The sequence below is a fragment of the Loxodonta africana genome, chromosome 10 (assembly GCF_030014295.1).
Source record: "Loxodonta africana isolate mLoxAfr1 chromosome 10, mLoxAfr1.hap2, whole genome shotgun sequence".
Lineage (NCBI taxonomy): Eukaryota > Metazoa > Chordata > Mammalia > Proboscidea > Elephantidae > Loxodonta > Loxodonta africana.
The window spans coordinates 30,978,869-30,999,330 of record NC_087351.1 but is presented as its reverse complement, the minus strand read 5'-3'; the positions used below and the strand labels follow the sequence as shown (position 1 = coordinate 30,999,330).

Below are 20,462 nucleotides of genomic sequence, written 5' to 3'. Positions count from 1 at the left end.
ATTTTTTATTTGTATAACATATTTAATAATAAAATATTAAAAAAAAAAAAAAACCAGGAGCCACATGGCAAGACCTATGTGAACTGGGAGGTAAAAAAAGCCACCTATGTTTACAGTACATTTAATTGTCGCTATCAAATGGGTCTTTGTATTTCAATAAGTGAAAGACCTACTATATTAACAATGCTCTTCAGCACTGTACCATTGGAGATTTTGTGCTTCTCAAAGCTTCACCTGTTCCACACACAAAGCACATAAAACACAAACTGGCTAAGATCATTTTCAAAGTTCAAAAAGCCCTTGCAGTGTAGTGTATTACTTAATATGATCCTTTTAACCATTGTCTTTGTAACTGTCACCAAATGACTGGGTTGGGATATGCAAATGAGGTGCTTATGGCCCACCAAAGGGACTGGATAGCTTGCTGATAATGTAAATGAGGTGCATGGCACCCTTGTTGGGGTCTAACCCGTTTCTGTCAAGTTGATTCCAACTCATAGCGATCCTATAGGACAGAATAGAACTGCCCCATAGAGTTTCCAAGGGGTGCCTGGTAGATTTGAATTGCTGACCTTCTGGTTAACAGGTGTAGCTCCTAACCACTACACCACCAGGATTTCCCCTTGTGGGGGTGGGACCGTGCAAATAAGTTGTATGGAACCCTAATGAAGGAATTGGTCAGTTTTGCTATGCTGCTAGGCTTAAAGAGAGACAGGGAGAGAGAGAGAGAAACAAGCTGTAACACAGCAAGAGAAGGCAGCACTAGACCACAGCAATCTGGAGACCAGAGCAAGAAGGTGGGGCTTGCCAACCCATGAAGCTAAGAGTTGTAACACTTCCCTGAGAAGGCCCCAGCAGGGTACTGAGGCAGAGGGCGAGAAGAAGCTATCCTGATCAAGAAACTGCGTCCTGAGTTGTTGTTCCTGTTGCTTCCAAGTTGATCCTGATCCCAAGTTGTATCCTGCTACTTTCCTGTTAAACCACTTAACTATAAGTAGGGTTCATGAGTTCTGTAAAGCTTTGCAGCAAATTACCCAACCCAAAGACCAGAAGGGAGACTGCTGAGGGGAGAGGGAACAGATGATGTTAGAGATGGTCAGGTGGTGTAGCAGTTTGGAAAAGTTGGACATTTGGGACATCTTAAACCTCCACCTCATAGGAGCCAGCTTTGTGCTGATCCTTATAAAAGAAATTATTCATTTACTCATACTCCTAGGGACAGAAAAACCTTGTGCAGAAGCTACCTACCTGGAGAGGAAACCATCCACCTAACCAAAAATCTAAAGGAACCCAATATTTCTTCAGCACAGTAAAAGAGGTTTGGAAGAAGGTGCCAAGAGAAAGATATATATGTTTACTTTGTGGAAAATGAAGCTTTCTAGGTTTCATCACAAACTATGTGCAATTTCCCTTTTAGTATACATTAAATTGCTAGAAGTAAATGAATTAAAGAGTTTGTTGCAAATGGAGATTTTCATAAAGGTTTATGATCATGTTTCAAATTTCTTTCTCAATGATCATACTTTTCTATTACACTAAGTGTGCCTAGCAATCAGCTACATCATTTTGTAAGCTCATTGTTTTGGAAGTTGTATCTTTTAAAAAAAATTCATATATATATATGTATAAATATGGAAACCCTGGTGGCATAGCAGTTAAGCTATGGCTGCTAACCAACAGGTCACCAGTTCGAATTCACCAGGCACTCCTTGGAAACCCTATGGGGCAGTTCTGCTTTGTCCTATAGGGTCTCTATGAGTTGGAATCAACTTGAAAGCAGTGTGTTTGGTTTGGTTTCGGTTTTATATAATATAATAAATAATACATACATACAAACACATACACACACACATATATATAAAACGAACCCATTGATGGGTTTGGTTTGGTTTGTGTTTTATATTATATATCTATCTATATATAAAACAAACCCGTTGCCGTTGAGTTGATTCCAACTCATAGCGACCCTATAGGACAGAGTAGAACTGCCCCATAGGGCTTCCAAGGAGTGGCTCCATAGAGCTTCCAAGGAGTGGCTGGTGGATTCGATCTGCGGACCTTTTGTTTAGCAGCCCAGTGCTTAACAACTGCACCACCAAGGCTCCATATGAGAGAGACTATGACAAGGCAAATGAGATAAGTGTTAATGATTGTGGAATCTGAGTGAAAGATATATGGGAATTCAGTGTATTATTCTTGCAATTTTTCTGTAAGTTTGAAATTATTTCAAAATAAAAACAACTAAAAAACCATCAAAAAGTATCTTAAGAAAATAAATGCAAAAAGGAAAGTGACATTACTTATTCCTTTCCTTCTGGGGACAAAATAACTAGAAGATGTTATAACATTTGAGGATAAATAAACCCTAGGGGCAATTACAGCTACCTGACTAGCTGAACCAACACCAGTTGATTCATGTGAGATAGGGCAAAAGAGGTTTCCAGAAGGAAAACCAAGCACCTGGCCTAAGGCCTGTAAGTTTTACTTGGCTTAAAACCCATTGCCGTTGAGTTGTTTCTGACTCATAGTGACCCTATAGGACAGAGTAGAACTGCCCATAGGGTTTCCAAGGAACGTGTGGGGTATCCAATCTGCTGATATTTGATTAGCAGCTGCAGCTCTTAACCGCTATGCCACCTGGGTTTCATCACTTGGCTTAGAAAAGTGAAATCATTTGTATGCAGGGACTGTGTTGGGGAAGGGAGATGGTGGTAACTGGCGGAAAGAAGGGGCGGGGATGACTTGTCTGAATCAGGAATTGCTGGGGTCATGCCGGGATCTTCTTGAGGCTGGATGGATTGCATAGATGGAGATCAAAGCATTTTTAGATAATACAAAACTCTCTCTTTTGAGAAGACTGTATCATTCATTAACTGAGAAAACAGTCTTTCAGTATCATTTTAAAAAATTTTTTATTGTGCTTTAGGTAGAAGTTTGCAACTCAAGTTAACTTCTTATTGAAAAATTTACATGCATATTGCTTTGTGACATTGGTTGCAACTCTACAATGTGACAGCATACGTTACCATATCATTTATATCAGACAAGAATATTAATGGAAAAGTATTGTGTGGAAAGTCTTAGTCCCATTAGGGAGATAGTCAAGAGATAGCTTACTTGCACCACCTCAAAATTTCTCCATCATAGGCATTGATTTTGAGCTGTGATGGGTATACATGCTATTACTTCTCTATTTTGATCTTTCATTCCTAATTCTGACATAAAGGGGTCCTTCAAAGTTAAGTAGCAGGGAAGCATTTTACCTAGAGGGACTAAAGGGAATCCGTTTTATTAAATTGTGCTTAAAGCAAAACTAAGAAGCTGCCAAGAAAACTCTATTGCTCCATGCATGTGGTCTCTTCAAAAACTAACTTGTCACAGTGACAAAATACGTTAAAAAAAGATAACTCACCAATAAAAAAGACAAATAATCCAGATAAAATATGGACAAAGATCTGAATAAGTATTTCTCCAAAGAAAATATACAAATGGACAATGCTGTGTGCCATTGAGTCAACTACGACTAATAGTGACCCTACAGGACAGAGTAGAACTGCCCCACAGGGTTTCCTAGGCTGTAATCTTTGTAGGAGCAGATAACCAGGTCTTTTTTCCCACAGAGCAGGTGGTGGGTTCAAACCACTGACCTTGCAGTCAGCAGATGAGCACTTAACTGTTGTGCCACCAGGACTTCTTCAGATGGCCAATAAGCACATAGAAAGATGTTCAATACGATTAGTCAATAAAACCAAAAACCAAACCCACTGCTGTCGAGTCGATTCCAACTCATAGTGAGTCTATAGGAGTAGAACTGCCCCATAGAGTTTCCAAGGAGCACCTGGTGGTTTCAAGTTGCTGACTTCTTGGTTAACAGTCGTGCCACTTAACCACTACGCCACCAGGGTTTTCTGATTAGTCAGTAGAGAAATGCAAATCAAAAATGTAACAGGAAAAGGAAACAAAAGCACATAGAGATCACAGACTGTAACAGCAAGTGTTGGCAAGGATACAGAGCAATTGGAACCTTCATACATCGCTGGTAGAAATGTAAAAGCATACAAACACTTTGGAAAACTGTTTGGCAGTACCTCAAAATGTTAAACCTGGAATTATCATATGACCCAGAAATTCTACTCTTAGTTATACAAAATGAAAGCAGGGCCACACAAAAATTTGTACGTGAATGTTCATATCAACATAATTCATAATAGCCAAAAAGTAGAAACACTCCAAATGTCCATGAGCTGATGAATGGATAAACAAAATGTGGTATATCCACACAATGAATTATTATTTGGCAATAAAAAGGAATAAAGTACTGGTATATACTACTACATGAACAAACCTTGGAAACATAATGCTAAATGGAATAAGCCAGTCAAAAAAGTTCACATATTCTATGATTCTGGTCATATGAAATGTCCAGAACAAGCAAATTTATAGTGACAGAAAGTAGATTAGTGACTGCCAGGGGTGGGGATGGGGAGATGGGACATGACTACTACAGGTTTTCTTTTTGGGGTGATAAAAATGTTCTAAAATTAAGTCATGGTAACTAATGTGTGACTCTATGAATATACTAAAAACTACTGAGTTGTATGCTTTCGAAGTGAGTTTTATGGTATGTAAATTATATCTCAATATAGCTGCTTTATATATATCTCTTATTTATTATTATTATATATATTATTACTCTTTAAACTATATTTTTTCCTCATTTATATGTGATATAAGAATTTAAGAGTAAAATGTTGAGAAGATTGAAAAAAGAGCTGAAAGCAAAGCAACCACCACAATGACAGAGAGAGAGAGCTGTAATTCTATAACGTATTCTTCCTCAGGCGCTGAACTTACCTTTCCAGGCTGGCATCGTCAGAGGTATGGAGTCTGTGTCTCTAACTGGTTGGTCTCCTGACGTATTGTCCACCAGAAGATGTGACATCATACCAGCTCCCAAGCTGGAAAAGATCCCAGAGGACGCTGAATTAGAGAAGTCCAGCTAATTACATGCGTCTTCAGGCTGTACTTAAGTTATACTTCAGTTGTAGATGGAAATTCTCAGCTTTCATGATGGTATATGACATGTCATAGTCACTTTTATGGTGGTGTGGACCGCTCTGTACTAAAGAGTAAGACCAAATATTCAGTAATAATGAGTATTTATTCAAAATGAAAATCAGATTTTTTTTTTTTACTATAGAATTGATATATATAATTTTGTATCAATTTTGAAGTGTCTGCTTAGCCTGGAAGTCAATGACCATCCCCTTTCTCAGGGAATGGGCCTCTACTCCCCTTTTAGTTTATATTTGGTGATCCTGCCTCCCAGTCAGTGATGACTGGACCATGGCAAACAACTGACCCAAGCTGAGCCAATCAGATTCCCAGGGAGTTAGAAATGGGACTGAGAAGGTTAAGTTAGCCTCTGTGGATGGCTAGAACTACAACACGTAAACTTGGGAACTGTGGGATGGCCATATTTTGCCCTGTGGCCTGAGAAACCAGGAAATCCTATCTGTAAAGTTGCCTCACACCTTGGTAAATGCTCTTTTCCTGAATGATAGTATCCAGTCCCCTGGCTTTAAATACTATATGTTGTTATATGCTGTTGATTTCAAAATTTGTATCTCCAGCCCTGACATTCAGATTTGTATACCTTTCTGTCTTTCAACATTTCCACTTGCATGGCTACTAAATATCTCAAACTCATTTGTCCCAAACAGGAATTTAAATTTCTCTCTCAAACCTGATCCTTTCCCAGTTTTTCCCTATCCCTATAAATGACCCCACCATCTCCCAGTCCCTAAAGCCTTGATTACTTAGTCCCTTTCCCTCATCCATTCTTTAGCAAGTCCTCCACATTCTACCTACAAAATGTATCACCTTGTCTCCACTACCCCTGTAATTCAAGCCTCCTGTGTCTCTCACCTCAACTACCACAATGTGTTCTTAATATTCTCTCCACTTTCTTACTACCACTCCCAAATAAATTTTCCCTGAAGTATTTGGAGTGATCTTTGTAAAACAACCTACCCATAGCATTTCCTGCTTAAATGTTTCTAATGGCTTTCCACTACATTTAGAATAAAATCTAAACTCCTTACCAGGTCCACAAAGCCTTGCAGGATCTGACTCCCTTCCTACTTCTCCCATCACATTTTGTACTTCTGCTCTTCTAGCTCACACCTCTCAACACTGACCTACTCTCTGCTCCTCCAACTACCAACCTCTTTCTTGCCTCGAGGTCTTTGTACATTGCTGGAATAGTCTTTCCCTTGCTCTTTACAAAGCTGGCTCCTGCTCATCCTTCAGGTTTCTCAGCATCTTGTCATCTGCCAAGAGACATTTCCCTGACCTTTATAACTAAAGCATCTTGTCATCTGCCAAGAGACCGTTCCCTGACCTTCATAACTGTTATACTCTATCATGTCACCCTGTTTATTTCCCTCATAACACTTAACCATACTCAGAAACTACCATCATTTATTTACCCTTGTTTATTTTTTGCTCATTCTCACTAGAACATAAGGACTTGGAAGGCAGAAAATTTGGTTTCTCTTATTCACCTGTATATGGCCCTCACTTGAGTGGCTCCTGGAACATAGTAAACCAAAAAGCCATTGCGGTGAAGTTGATTCCAACGCATAGCAATCTTGTAAGACAGTGTAGAAGTGCCTCATAGGGTTTCCAAGGAGCAGCTGGTGGATTCAAACTACTGACCTTTTGTTAGCATTTGAGCTCTTAACTACTATGCCACCAGGGCTCCAGCACATAGTAGGCACTCAATAAATACGTTTTGCATAAATGAATGCAGGGACAAATCAAGAGAAAGAATGACACTGAGAGGCTGAGACGAGTCAACAGCCCTGAAAGCTTTTTGTGCTTGATTCCAGTCTTTTCCAAACCCTGGCTCTGGTCTTTCCCTTAGGTTCTGTGGAAGATTCCTGTGTCCTGCATAACGAAAGCTTCCTTTTTGCTGAAGCTAGCTTGAATTGACAACTGAAGAAACTTGTTGACATGCTTGTTGTGAACAAAGGGAGAAACATAAAGGAGAAAGTAAAAAGCATGATGGAGAAATTCTATCCCCTGGAGAGAACATTGTTTTATTCACCCACTTTCCAGACAATTTAACATGAATTGGGTCATTCAGATTCTGCTCTGTATTGTTTCTTTTTTAAAAAAAATCACAATAAATAAAGAGCATATTTCCAATGACATTATATTAAATGAATCTATACAGATTTCATAGCATGTTCATTTTAAGGAAGCTGAACTCACCCAAAAGTTGACGTACTTTCAAATGTTAGGTAATAGTCCTAGGGTTAGAACAGAATGGAAGAAACCAAGAAAACCACTGTGTTTTAATGAAAATCTCACATTTACAGTAGCTTTTTCAGATTTACTAAGTCATTTTGTCTCTCCAGCTTCCTACTATAAAGAAGTAGTAGTATGAAGGGAAAGGAGAGGTGACTGCATCATGGACCTGGTCCTCTGGACCCAAAGCCATTTGCAAAAAGAGAGCTGTAATAGAAAAAGAGATGTTGTCGTTCTTTAATATCTGGGCACAGAGAAGATTGTTCTGGCTTATGACCACTCCAAAATATACCATCAAAGCTATATAGCACTATGGAGCAACTGAAAAGTACCACCAAAACTAAAGACAAAATTACTCTCTAAGAATGAAATGGAGTTTATCAAAATGTCAACGAAGAAAACCCAGGAGAGACTGTCAGTAAAAGAATGGTTAAGAAACATCCAAATACAATCAATCAAGTGGCCAGATTTAATCTATCGGAAAAAAAAAGATTGGAAAGTAGATGTAAGAAGGGTTTATCAATTGCTTTGTACTCAACAGGGATGAAAGACTAAAAGGATTGCCTTGCAGTGTGATATTCAAAACTATAGTGTACAGCAGCAAGAGTTGGTATATGCAGGTGAAGAATAAAAAAAAAGCCTGTTAGAAATGATATATGCATAAAAGCAGGTTGATGGTACCAGTAATGAAATTATACAGCCAATACCCCTTACTTTGATTTTATACTCACCTCTGATTAAATTTAGAGAGAATGAACTATAAATAATGACTATGATCAATGGCCTAGGAATAAGAAAAATATGAATTCACATCTTTTCCTTTGCTGTGTGATCATGGGCAGGTTACTTAAACACTCTCTTTCTTAGTTTCCCTGTCTGCAAAAATATGGAGGAAATATTCACCTCATATGGTTATGATAGGAAACCCTGGTGGCATAGTGGTTAACAGCTATGGCTGCTGACCAAAAGGTCAGTAGTTGGAATCTACCAGGCACTCCTTGGAAACCTTATGGGGAGGCTCTACTCTGTTCTATAGGGTCGCTACGAGTCGGAATCCACTCAACGGCAACGGGTTTGGTTTGTTTTTTTATGGTTGCGATGAGGATGAATTGAAATAATGCCTACAAAAAATATAGCACAATGCTTGGCACTTAGTACTTGCTCTGTGTTAGCTAAATGATAACTGTTTTTTGTTTGTTTTGACCGAACAAATCTCTGGCCAACTGATAATTCTAAACTGTATTTATCAGTACAAATTTATGACTTATATATGCATGATTTTCTTATGCATTGGCTAATATGAGTTCATTTTTCCTTTATAGTGTTTATCCCATGATGTTTCTTTTTAGTACTGTATAAGTTCTCTTGAGAATATCTTTGTATATAAAACAGTACTGATGTACATGCAGATGTACAATAATTTTTTGGTGGATGTGGTATTATAACATTGGATTGTGGCAGAAATTGTTTTTTAGAATTGCTTTTAATAATTTTGTAAAGATTTGTATGAATTTTTCCCCCAAGAACACGGTGAAGTAAGAGCCATATGATGTTACTGATTTGAATATCACTGTTGTAAAGAAGACATTGTTCTCATGGAATCCAGACTTTCTGGAGCCATGGAGGCTGGATTACCTCCTGAAACTATTGCTCTAAGATAATCCTTAAGCCTGAAACCAAAAGTATCCCCTGAAGTCTCCTTAAAACCAAACCACAGTTTAGCTTAACTAGTAATGAATTTTTTTTTTAGTAATGAATGTCCGCCTTGAGCATCACGCTCTTTTAAAATCTATCTAAATGGAATCAAATTCACAACAGCAACTCCAATGGATAGGAACCTTACGGTTTATGTTAATGAGGAAGGAACAACCAGTGAAGGAGTGTAAGAATGATTGCACAACTCAATGTAATCAATGTCACTGAATTGTACATATAGAAACTTGAATTGGTGTATGTTTTTGCTGTGTATACATTCTCAACAATGACAAAAATAAAATTAAAAAATCATTAAAAAAAAAGAAGACGTTGTAAAATTCTAAAGGGTAGAAAACGGGTCAAGGGAGTATCAGTAGATCTTAGGAAATAATGCTGAAAAAATATTCCCATCTTTTAAAAATTCATGGGTTAAGTGGGCCTGTGTGACAAAATACAGAAAGGGAGTTTTAACTATTTCAAAATTAACATAGATTGGAAATTCAGGTTTTCTCACTCTATAAGGGATTATCTTTAACAGGCCTAGTAAATAGTCAAGTCCCTACAAGGAGTGGCTATAGTTGGGCTTCTCCAAGCTGAATGAAGGAAGGGACAAATTGTGAATAGGAGCCTTGAGGAAAATTGTTTTATAGTGAGTGAGACTAACTTGGGAGGACTCGATCTTATGTAAGAAGATAGAAGCAACTGGGATGACAGAATTGAGAAAGAAACCTGGAGCAGAGATAAAGAAAACCTGTGGAGAAAAGAGCAGACTCTGTAACTATAGCACCAGTTGTGTGAAAGCTGGGAACAGATGATAAGAACTCCAGATATTTGGATTGAACTTAATTTGGTAAATATTACTGTGTACCCATTACATGCAGTTGCTACAAGTAGAAGGAAATAGAGTCCTTGCTCTGGGGAAGTGAATGTTTAAGATAGGAACTAAGAAAAGTATACTCTTAACTATAAGTGTATTATTAAATATAAAATAAAATTATTTAAAATATTAGAATTAAAAAATATCAAAATATCAAAAGCCAATTAAAGAAGAACAAAGTGAAATGGGAATGTAAAAGAACAGTTAGATTCAGATTTACTTGAAGGATCAAGAAAAGCTTCACAGATGAAGGGTTGTTGGAGACTAGGAAGGATTTCGGCAGGTGGAGATAGAGTGTTTCATACAACGAGGACGGTATGAGTAGAATCAGGGATGGGCAAAGATCAAGGTGACCTTGGAGAGTAGCAGGTAGGCATGAAGAGTTTGAGAGGGAAAGTTTTTGAAAAGAACCATATTTTAGAAGATCTTGACTATAAAGGAATTTTATCCATTTCCATAGACAATAGTCAGCAATTATACATATTTGAGTACAAGAGCAATTGAGTTAGAGTTGTGGATGAGTTTTAAGAATAGGAATCTGGTATTAGTGAGTCAGAGAGATTGCAGGAGAGGAGTGGTGTTAGGAGGATATTGCTGTAGTTCAGAGACGAGGGCTTGAACTAGGAAGGATGGAAGCATGGGGATGGGAGAGTAGGATGGAGCAAGAATCAAAAGACTTGACAACTGGTTGGTTGGATGTAGGACGGAGTTAAGAGCGTAAGGGGATCAAAGGCGGCTCGGCAATTTTTGTGCCTGGATGCCTGGGAGACTGGTGGTAGAGTGTGAAATGAATAAACTTATTTCACTTGTCTCAGAAATCACCCCAGGGAAAGAAATGGAAAACTATAAATATATATTAGATATAAACTTACAGTTCTTGCTTCCTCCAGAGAATTCTCGCTAATTCTTTTCTCGGACTGTTCTGGTGCCCTTTAATGCTCTAGGTTTCAATCCTCTTGTCTTCCTGTTCTCCAGCTAATCCAGTTCTGTTTAGCTCATAAGATTTTAACTCTTTGTAGATCAGAGTGCAAAGGCTGATCTACTTTTTGCTCCTTGCATGTTGCAGTTGGTAAACGAGCAGCTAAAACATTCCTCAACGTATCAACTTCTCAAATAAAACTAAAACTGAGAGTACATTTATTTGATTTGAGGTTGATAGACATTTATTATTGTTGGGAGAATGTTCCTTAAATCTCTTCCTGAAGGACAACAGTAGGAGACTTTCTGGGGCTCTGAGATCTCTCTGAAGCAAACAAACTCTGCTCCATTGGTGGGATTGACGTGCTTGCTCACTCCACATTTGCGAGAACCCTCTCCAGTAAAAGAATGTATAACTGTCATTTCACCCTGACCAGTTTCCAAATCAAACATTAGTATGTAATTATGAACGAGACTTGATATTTGACAATGAGAAATTCTTAAAAATTCTGTATGGCTGGTCACCGTATTCATATTATATATTTAGTGGAATTTGGTCTCAATTGTTATATGAAATCCTCTCTTTATGCATTACGTATGTGCATTGGGAAAGCCCCCATTCTGATTATTGCCATGAAATGCATGGATTCCCAGGAGTACCCTTTATGACTTCCTCTATCTCCCATGAAATAAAAAGAAAATAAAGTAAAAAGTGGGGGACCAAGTAGGAAGTATAGAGAATATCTAGGACATCTCCTAATGAAGACAGAAAATTCACTATAATATTTTCCCAGGTCTATAAAACGGGCTTTTTCTGCACCTAAGATTGCTCCTTGGCCAAGCCATCTCCAAACGAACCTTGGGTCTTCTCTCCTTTTTTAGATGCTCTAGCCAGAGACAGTACCAGGCAAAACTTTTTCAGTAGGCCAAGTTTGTGTTTGGTGATCTTGCTCTTTCTTTTCTGAACCTCTGATTTTTGTTCTTTTTATTATCTTCAAGTTAATTTCTTCTCTTACCCCTCTCAGGCACCCGCTTACCTCGTGCTTTTTCCACTGACATCCTTCTTATATCTTATAGTGGACTCAGACCGTTTTTTTCTAAAGCTAGCCTTAATGTACTTCTAAATGTAGAATATAATGCCTTGTTCCGTGTTAAAGGGATTTCAGTCAGTAAGGAGGACTTGGAGATATTATTTATAATAACATTTTTCTGATTACGAAGGTAATATGTCTTCATGGTAGATATGTACAGAAAAGCAAAAAGAAGAAAATGAAATGTATTTGTAATGCTACCACCAGAGGTAACTCCTGTTATTGTTTTGGTGTGTATTCTATTTGATAGACATATCATATTTTAACCAATTCTGTGTTGTTGCTGTTGAATCGATTTCAACTCATAGTGAGTGACCCTATAGGACAGAGTAGAACTGCCCCATAGGGTTTCCTAGGCTATAATCTTTATGGGAGCAGATTGCCAGGTTTTTCTCCAGTGGGGCTGCTGGTGGGTTTGAACCACCAACCATTAGGTTAGTAGCTGAGCACTTAACCATTGTGCCACCACGGCTCCTTACCAATTCCCTACTGGTGGGCATTTAGATGGTTTTTTAATTTTTTGCCATTATAACTAATATTTTCTTAAAAATTCTCATCGATAAATCCTTTCTCACACCCACAGTTATTTTTTAAGATGAATTAATAGAAGTAGAATTACCAATCCACCAGACTGAGGCCAGCGCAACTAGATGGTGCTTGGCTACCACCATTGACTGCTCTGACAGGGATCATGATAGAGCTGGAGATAAACGTAGAACAAAATTGTAACTCACACAAAAAAAGACCTGACTTACTGGTCTGACAGAGACCGGAGAACCCCGAAAGTATGGTCCCTAGACACCCTTTTAACTCAGTATTGAAGTCACTCCTGAGGCTCACCATTCAGCCAAAGATTAGACAGGCCCATAAAACAAAATGAGACTAAAGAGGCATGCCAGCCTAGCGGCAAGGACAAGAAGGCAGGAGGGGACAGGCAAGCTGATAACAGGGAACCCAAGGTCGAGAAATGAGAGTGTTGACACGTCCTGGGGTTGGCAACCAATGTCACAAAACAATATGTATATCAATTGTTTAACGAGAATCTAATTTGCTCTGCAAAGTATCTGAAGCACAGTAAAAAAAAAAAATTCGGTCACAGTAAAAGAAAAAAAGTAAAAGAAGTGGAACTGCAGAGTCAAAGAGGATTCCCATCTTTAAGGTCTTTGATACTTATTGCCATATTGTCCGACTAACCTTCAAAAAGGGCGTACCAGATCAGTAGTACCCATTTTTTCTCATCTTGACTAACACCGGGAGCATCTATTTTTTTAAATATCTATTTTATCAGTGAAAAATATTAATTCGCTGTCACTTAAATTTGCATTTCTTTGATTACTATTTTTCTTGAACTTTAAAAATATAATCATTTATTTCTTTTAAGAGGATATTACATTTTTATATGTTACCTATTTTGGTTGTTATAGGTCTATTATAAGTGTATTTTGTAACAGATTTAAGAAAGTATTTTTTAACATCATGGGAAAGAAGGGAAAAGAACGTAGTTTTGTGTACTAAACCTGTGCTGTAGCCACTAACCAGATATGGCTATTGAGCACTTGAAATGTGGCTAGTATGACTAAGGAACTGAATTTTAAATTTTATTCCCTTGATTTTGCACCTTTAAAAACAATTCTGTTGAGATATGTTTTACCTATACCCAATTCAAGTGTATAAATTGAAAGCTTTTTAGTCATTTTACTGAGGTATTTCTTTTTTTTTTTATCCACTAATCACCACAAACCAGTTTGGGACATTTTATTTCCATACTTAAAATTTAAATTTACAAATAGATATTTGATTCAGTTATTGGAAATCTCATACTGACACAAGCATAATAAGGCTTTCTTTTGCCTTCCAGGACTCAGATGGAAGGGAAGGGACTTTAATGACCTCTGCTCCATTCTCTGTGTGTCTGCCAGTTTAAATGCATGCCAAGCGTGTGATTTACCTTTCTCTGTGATATTATTGTCTTCAGTTCAGCATTTCTTCACATTCCCTGAAACTTACCATTCTCAGACCTTACCATGCTATGTTGCCACCTTTCAAAAAGGAATGGCACTCAGGGTTCTTTGGACAATGAGGAAGTGAGCAGAGGAGTGTGCTCTGAGGTTTTAGGTATCTGAAGATAAACTGGGATGACAAGAAGGCAGTATACCGGGGGTGGAGCTATGGAATAAGCAGTTAACAAAAGAGTCATTCTATTGAAAATGTTCCTCAGCTGCTGAGAAGTCTCCAAAATTGTGTTAAAAAATATCCCCTGAATAAATTTTACAATGATCGTTCATATGAAAGATAATTATTATGTGACATATAATTGTATAATGTCATAATTTAAAGAATCTGGACCAGGTGATTCGTATGGTGTTTTAGTTTTACTTGTTTGCTGAGACAGACAGTCTCTATCCTAATAGTAAAGTCAGTACTAATAACGAAATGTAAGGCTTTCAACTGAAAAACTCTTTCTAAGCTGTATGGTGATTAGCTTAATGAAAAATTACTAGGGGATGAAATCTCGTGCTTCGGAGCCAGAAGGAGAACAGATGGCAAATATGTTAAAGAAGGCTTAACCTACAAGGAATCAGATTTAGGTCATTGTGGGATGAAAATGGAGAAGAGGAGCAAGGAAAAAAAAGGAGAAGTTGGAGAAAAATCTTTAACTAACTCATTGCCATTGAATCCAATCCACTCATAGCAACCCTATAGTACAGAGCAGAACTGCTCCACAGGGTTTCCAAGGAGCAGTTCACGGATTCGAACTGCCGATCTTCTTGGTTAGCAGCCAAGCTCTTAACCACTGCACCACCAGGCCTCCAAATGTTTAGCAGGAAAGGAAAAAGGAAATAGAGGAAATAAGAGAAATAGGAAGTTTTTTTCCCTTACTTTTTCAAAAAACTCTCCATTCTTCCCTCCCACATCCCCTGGCAGCCATTAGTCTTCTTTTATCTCCATGGATTTACTTATTCTAGATATTTCATCTAAGTCAGATCATATACTATTTGTCTTTTTGCGTCTGGCTTATTTCACTTAACATAATTAAAAAATTTTTTTTATTGTGCATTGGGTCAATGTTTACAGAGCAAATTAATTTCTCGTTCTATAATTTGTACATAAAGTGTTCCATGACATCGGCTTTATTCCCCACAACATGCCAGCACTCCCTCCGTTTCTGTCCTAGGTTCTCGGTTTTCTTTTCTCCTGAATTGCTACCGCTTCCTGCCTTCTCATCTTTGCTTTTGGACAAATGTTGCCCTTTTGATCTCGTATAATTGATTGTTCCAAGCAGCACGTTACTCTCGGGTGTTACTGTTTACTTTATGTACCTGTCTATGGTTTGGATGAAGAGTAGTCAGAAGAATGTCTTAGGACATAGCCTCGGTGGTTTGGTTCTTCCAGTCTGTCAGACTGTCTGGTCTTTTTTGTGAATTTGATTTTTTGTTCTGCAATTTTTCTCCCATGCTGCCCAGAACCCTGTGATGTGATCCCAGCCAGAGCAGTGGTAGCCGGGCACCACCTAGTTCTTCTGTTCTTGGGATCATATGGGCTGTGGTTTGTGTGGTCCATTAATCCTTTGCAGCAATTGCTCCCTTGGTTCTTTGGTTTTCTCAGTTATCCTTTGCCCTGGATGGTAAGAGATTGATAATTGTATCTTAGATGGCCACTTGCAAGTTTTTATTGCTTAACATGTTTTTAAGGTTCGTCCATGTGTTGGCATGCATCAGAACTTCATATGTCTTTATAGCTGAAAAATACTTCATGGATATACACCACATTTTGTTTATCCATTCACGTGTTGATGGACACTTGGATTGTTTCCATCTTCGTCTTTTGGCTACAGTAAGCTATGCTGCAATGGAAGTTGGTGTCCATGTGTCTGAGTCACTGCTTTCAGTCCTTTTGAGTATATAACTAGGAATGGTATTCCTGGGTCAAATGGTATTTCTGTGTTTAACTTTTTGGAAACTGTCAAACTGTTTTCCGTGGAAGCTGCACCATTTTACATTCCCACCAAAAATGTAGGAAGCTCCAATTTCTCCACATCCTCATCAACACGTTATTCTCAATTTTTACTTTAGGGTTTTTTTTTTTTTTTTTACATTTTTAAAAATAACATACATCCTACTACGCATGAAGTGAAGTGATATCTCATTGTGGTTTTGATTTGCCTTTCCCTAATGATTAACCTTGCTGAACATCTTTTCATGTGCTTTTTGGCCACTTGTATATTTTCTTTAGAGGAATGTTTATTCTCGTCCTTTGCTCATTTTTTAATTGGGTTGTTAGTCATTTTGTTGTTCAGTTTTAAGAGCTCTTTGTATATTCTAGCAGTCCCTGGGTGCCACACTGGTTAAGTCCATGGCCACTAACTGAAACATTGGCAGTTCAAATCTATTCAGAGGCACCTCGAAAGAAAGGCCTGGCGATCTACTTCTGAAAGATCACAGCCATTGAAAGCCCTGTGGAGCACAGTTCTACTCTGACATGTGGGATTGTCATGAGTCAGAAGCAACTTGACCCAACTGGTTTGGGTTTTTTTTTTTTTTGTATATTAAATCCTTATCTAATATTTGGTTTCCAAGTATTTCCCCCCGTTCTGTAGGTTGTCTTTTAACTTTCTGATAATGTCCCTTGATGAACATTAGTTTTTATTTTGATGAAGCCCAGTTTATTCATTTTGTCTCTTGTTGCTTGTGCTTTTAGTGTTATAACTAAAAATCCATCGCCTAAAGAAAGGTTCTGGAACTTTACCCATATGTTTTCTTCTAAGAGTTTTATAGTTTTAACTTTTTTTTTAGGCCATTGATCTATTTTGTATTTATTGTGTGTGCGAGTGTGAGGTATGGATCATCTTAATTCTTTTGCATGTGGAAATTGTGTGTCCCAGCACTATTTGTTGAAGAGACTATTCTTTCATCATTGAATGAACTTGGCACTCCTATCAAAAATCAGTTCGCCCTAAATGTATAAGTTTATTTCTCGATTTTTAATTCTATTCCATTGGTCTATATGTCTATCCTTATACCAGTACCACACTGTTTTAACTACTATAGCTTTGTAATATGTTTTGAAATCGAGAAGTGTGAGTCCTCCTACTTTGTTCTTTGTTTTTAAGATTGTTTTGGCTATTTGTGGCCCCCTGCAATTCCATATGAATTTGAGGATAGGCTTTTCCATTTCTGTAAAAAAGGCTGTTGGAATTTTAATAGGAACCACGTATAACTATAGGCCACTTCAGGTAGAATTGACATCTTAACAAAATTAAGTCTTCCAATCCATGAACATGGAATGTCTTTCCATTTGTTTAGATCTCTTTTAGTTTCTTTTAGCACTGTTTTACAGTTTTCAGTGTAAAGACTTTCACCTGCTGGGTTAAATTTATTCTTAGATATTTTATTCTTTTAGATGCTATTGTAAAGGAATGGTTTTCTTAATTTCCTTTTCAGATTGTTCCTTACTGGTATATAGAAACACAACTGATTTCTGTGTATTCATCTTTGCCTTAGTTATCTAGTACTGCTATAACAGAAATACCACAAGTGGGTGGCTTTAACAAACAGAAATTTATTTTCTCACAGTTTAGGATGCTAGAAGTAAGAATTTCGGGCACTGGTTCTAGAAGAAAGCTTTCTCTGTCTGCTCTGGAGGAAGGTCCTTGTCTGTTTCAACATCTGTTCCTTGGTTTCTTGGTGATCTTCTTCTGGTGTCATGGATTGAATTGTGTCCCCCAAAAATTTGTGTTGTCAATTTGGCTAGGCCATGATTCCTAGTATTGTGTGATTGTCCACCATTTTGTCATGTGATGTGATTTTCCTATGTGTTGTAAATCCTACTTCTATGATGTTAACGAGGTGGGATAGGTGGCAGTTGTGTGAGTGAGGCAGGACTCAATCTACAAGATTGGATTGTATCTTCAAGCAATCTCTTTTGGGATATAAAAGAGAGAAGTGAGCACACAGACAGAGGGACCTCATACCACCAAGAAAGTGGTACTGGGAGCAGAGTGCATCCTCTGGACCTGCAGTTCCTGTGCAGAGAAGCTCCTAGTCCCGGGCAAGATTGATGAGAAGGACCTTCCTTCCTCCAGAGTTGACAGAGAAAGCCTTCCCCTGGAGCTGACACCCTGAATTTGGACTTCTAGCCTACTAAACTGTGAGAGAATAAACTTCTCTTTGTTAATGCCATCCACTTGTGGTGTTTCTGTTACAGCAGCACTGGATGACTAAGACATGTGGCATGGCATCTATCTTCCCCACATCTGTTTGCTTTTCTGTCCTCATCTCCTTTTTTTATATCTCAAAGCTGATTGGTTTAAAACACACCCCACACTGATATGGCCTATAAACATAAAAAAGAAAATCCTTTCCCAATGGCATTATAACCATAGGTATATATTTTGGGGGAACATAATTCAATCCATAACAATCTTATACCCTGCAACTTTGCAAAATTAGTTTATTAGCACTAGTATCTTTCTCGTGAATTCATTGTTAGTACCTTTCTTGTGAATTCATTCATTGCTGTTGAGTTGGTTAGGACTCGTAGTGACCCTATGTACAACAGGAGGAAACACTATCTGGTCCTGCGCCATCCTCACAATTGTTGTTATGCTTGAGCCGACTTTTATAGCCACTGTGTCAATCCATCTCATTGAGGGTCTTTCTCTTTTTCACCCACCCTCTACTTTACCAAGCATGATGTCCTTCTCCTGATAACATGTCCAAAGCATGTAAGACGCAGTCTCGCCATCCTTGCTTCTAGGGAGCATTCTGGTTGTATTTCTTCCAAGACATATTTGTTTGTTCTTTTGGCAGTCCATGGTATATTCAATATTCTTTACCAACACCACAATTCAAAGGCATCAATTCTTCTTCAGTCTTCCTTATTCATTGTCCAGCTTTCCCAAATATATGAGGCAATGGAAAATACTATGGCATGGGTCAGGCGCACCTTAGTCTTCAAGGTGACATCTTTGCTTTCAACACTTTAAAGAGGTCCTTTGCAGAAGATTTGCCCAATTCAATGCCTCTTTTGATTTCTTGGCTGCTGCTTTCATGGTGTTTATCGTGGATCCAAGTAAAATAAAATTCTTGACAACTTCAATCTTTTCTCTGTTTATCATAATATTGCTTACTGGTCCAGTTGTGAGAATTTTTGCTTTCTTTATGTGGAGGTGTAATCCATACTGAAGGCTGTGGTCTTTGATCTTCATCAGTAAGTGCTTCAAGTCCTCTTCACTTTCAGCAAGCAAGGTTGTGTCATCTGCATAACGCGGGTTGTTAATGAGTCTTCCTCCAATCCTGATGTCCTGTTCTTCCTCATATAGTCCAGCTTCTCAGATTATTTACTCAGCATACAGATTGAATAGTTACGGTGAAAGGATACAATCCTGATGCACACCTTTCCTGACTTTAAACCATGCGGTATCCCTTTGTTCTGTCCGAACAACTGCCTCTCAATCTATGTACAAGTTCCTCATGAGCACAATTAAGTGTTCTGGAATTCCCATTCTTCTCAATGTGGTTCATAATTTGTTAAGATCCACACAGTCGAATGCCTTTGCATAAAAAAAACAATACAGCTAAACATCTTTCTAGTATTCTCTGCTTTCAGCAAGGATCCATCTGACATCAGCAATGATATCCCTGGTTCCACATCCTCTTCTGAATCCTGCCTGAATTTCTGGAAGTTCCCTGTCGATATACTGCTGCAGCCACTTTTGAATGATCTTCAGCAAAATTTTGCTTTCATGTGTATTAATGATATTGTTCAATAATTTCCACATTAGGTTAGATCACCTTTCTTGGGAACAGGCATAACTCTTCCAGTCATTTGGCCAGGGAGCTATCTTCCAAATTTCTTGGCATAGACGAGTGAGCACTTCTAGGGCTGCATCCATTTGTTGAAACATCTCAATTGGTATTCCATCAATTCCTGGAAGCTTGTTTTTCGCCAATGCTTTGTGTGGCTTGGATTTCTTCCTTCAGTACCACCGGTTCCTGATCATATGCTACCTCTTGAAATGGGTGAACAACAACCAATTCTTTTTGGCATAGTTTCTGTGTACTCTGTGAATTCATTGAGATTTTGTAAATACTGCATGGTGTCATGACATCTATGAATAGAGATAGATTTACTTTTTTTTTTTTTATTTGGATGCCTTTTATTTCTTTTTCTTGCCTTATTGCTCTGGGTAGGACTTCGAATGTTGAAATGTCGAATAGTAGTAGTAAAAGTGGGCACCCTTGTCTTATTCCTGATCTAAGAGTGAAACATTTCAGTCCTTTGTCGTGGAGTATGATGTTAGCTGTGGGTTTTTCACAAACGCCCTTCATCATGTTGAGGAATTTCCCTTCTATGCCTAGGTTGCTGCGTATGTTTATCATGAAACGGTATTGGATTTCGTCAAATGCCTTTTCTGCAGCAGTTGAGATAAGCATGTGGTGTACCCCCCTCAATCACCCTCCTTTGCTTCAGTTTACCTGCCAGTGCCTCAGGCCATAGCTGCCAAACCTCTGCCCTGAGCTACCTCCAAGAAGGACAAAAACAGAAAAAACAGAGGCAAACACCAT

The 20,462-nt window shown here is 38.2% G+C and overlaps 1 protein-coding gene across 1 annotated transcript in view; it reads right to left on the bottom strand.

Moving 5' to 3' along the window:
* RPGRIP1 (RPGR interacting protein 1) overlaps positions 1-4,942 on the bottom strand; it is a 53,813-nt gene extending 48,871 nt beyond the window's left edge. The window contains 1 exon segment of the mRNA XM_064292273.1: positions 4,855-4,942. Within this exon segment, the coding sequence (XP_064148343.1) occupies positions 4,855-4,942 (88 nt within the window).
* Between the last annotated feature and the right edge of the window lie 15,520 nt (positions 4,943-20,462).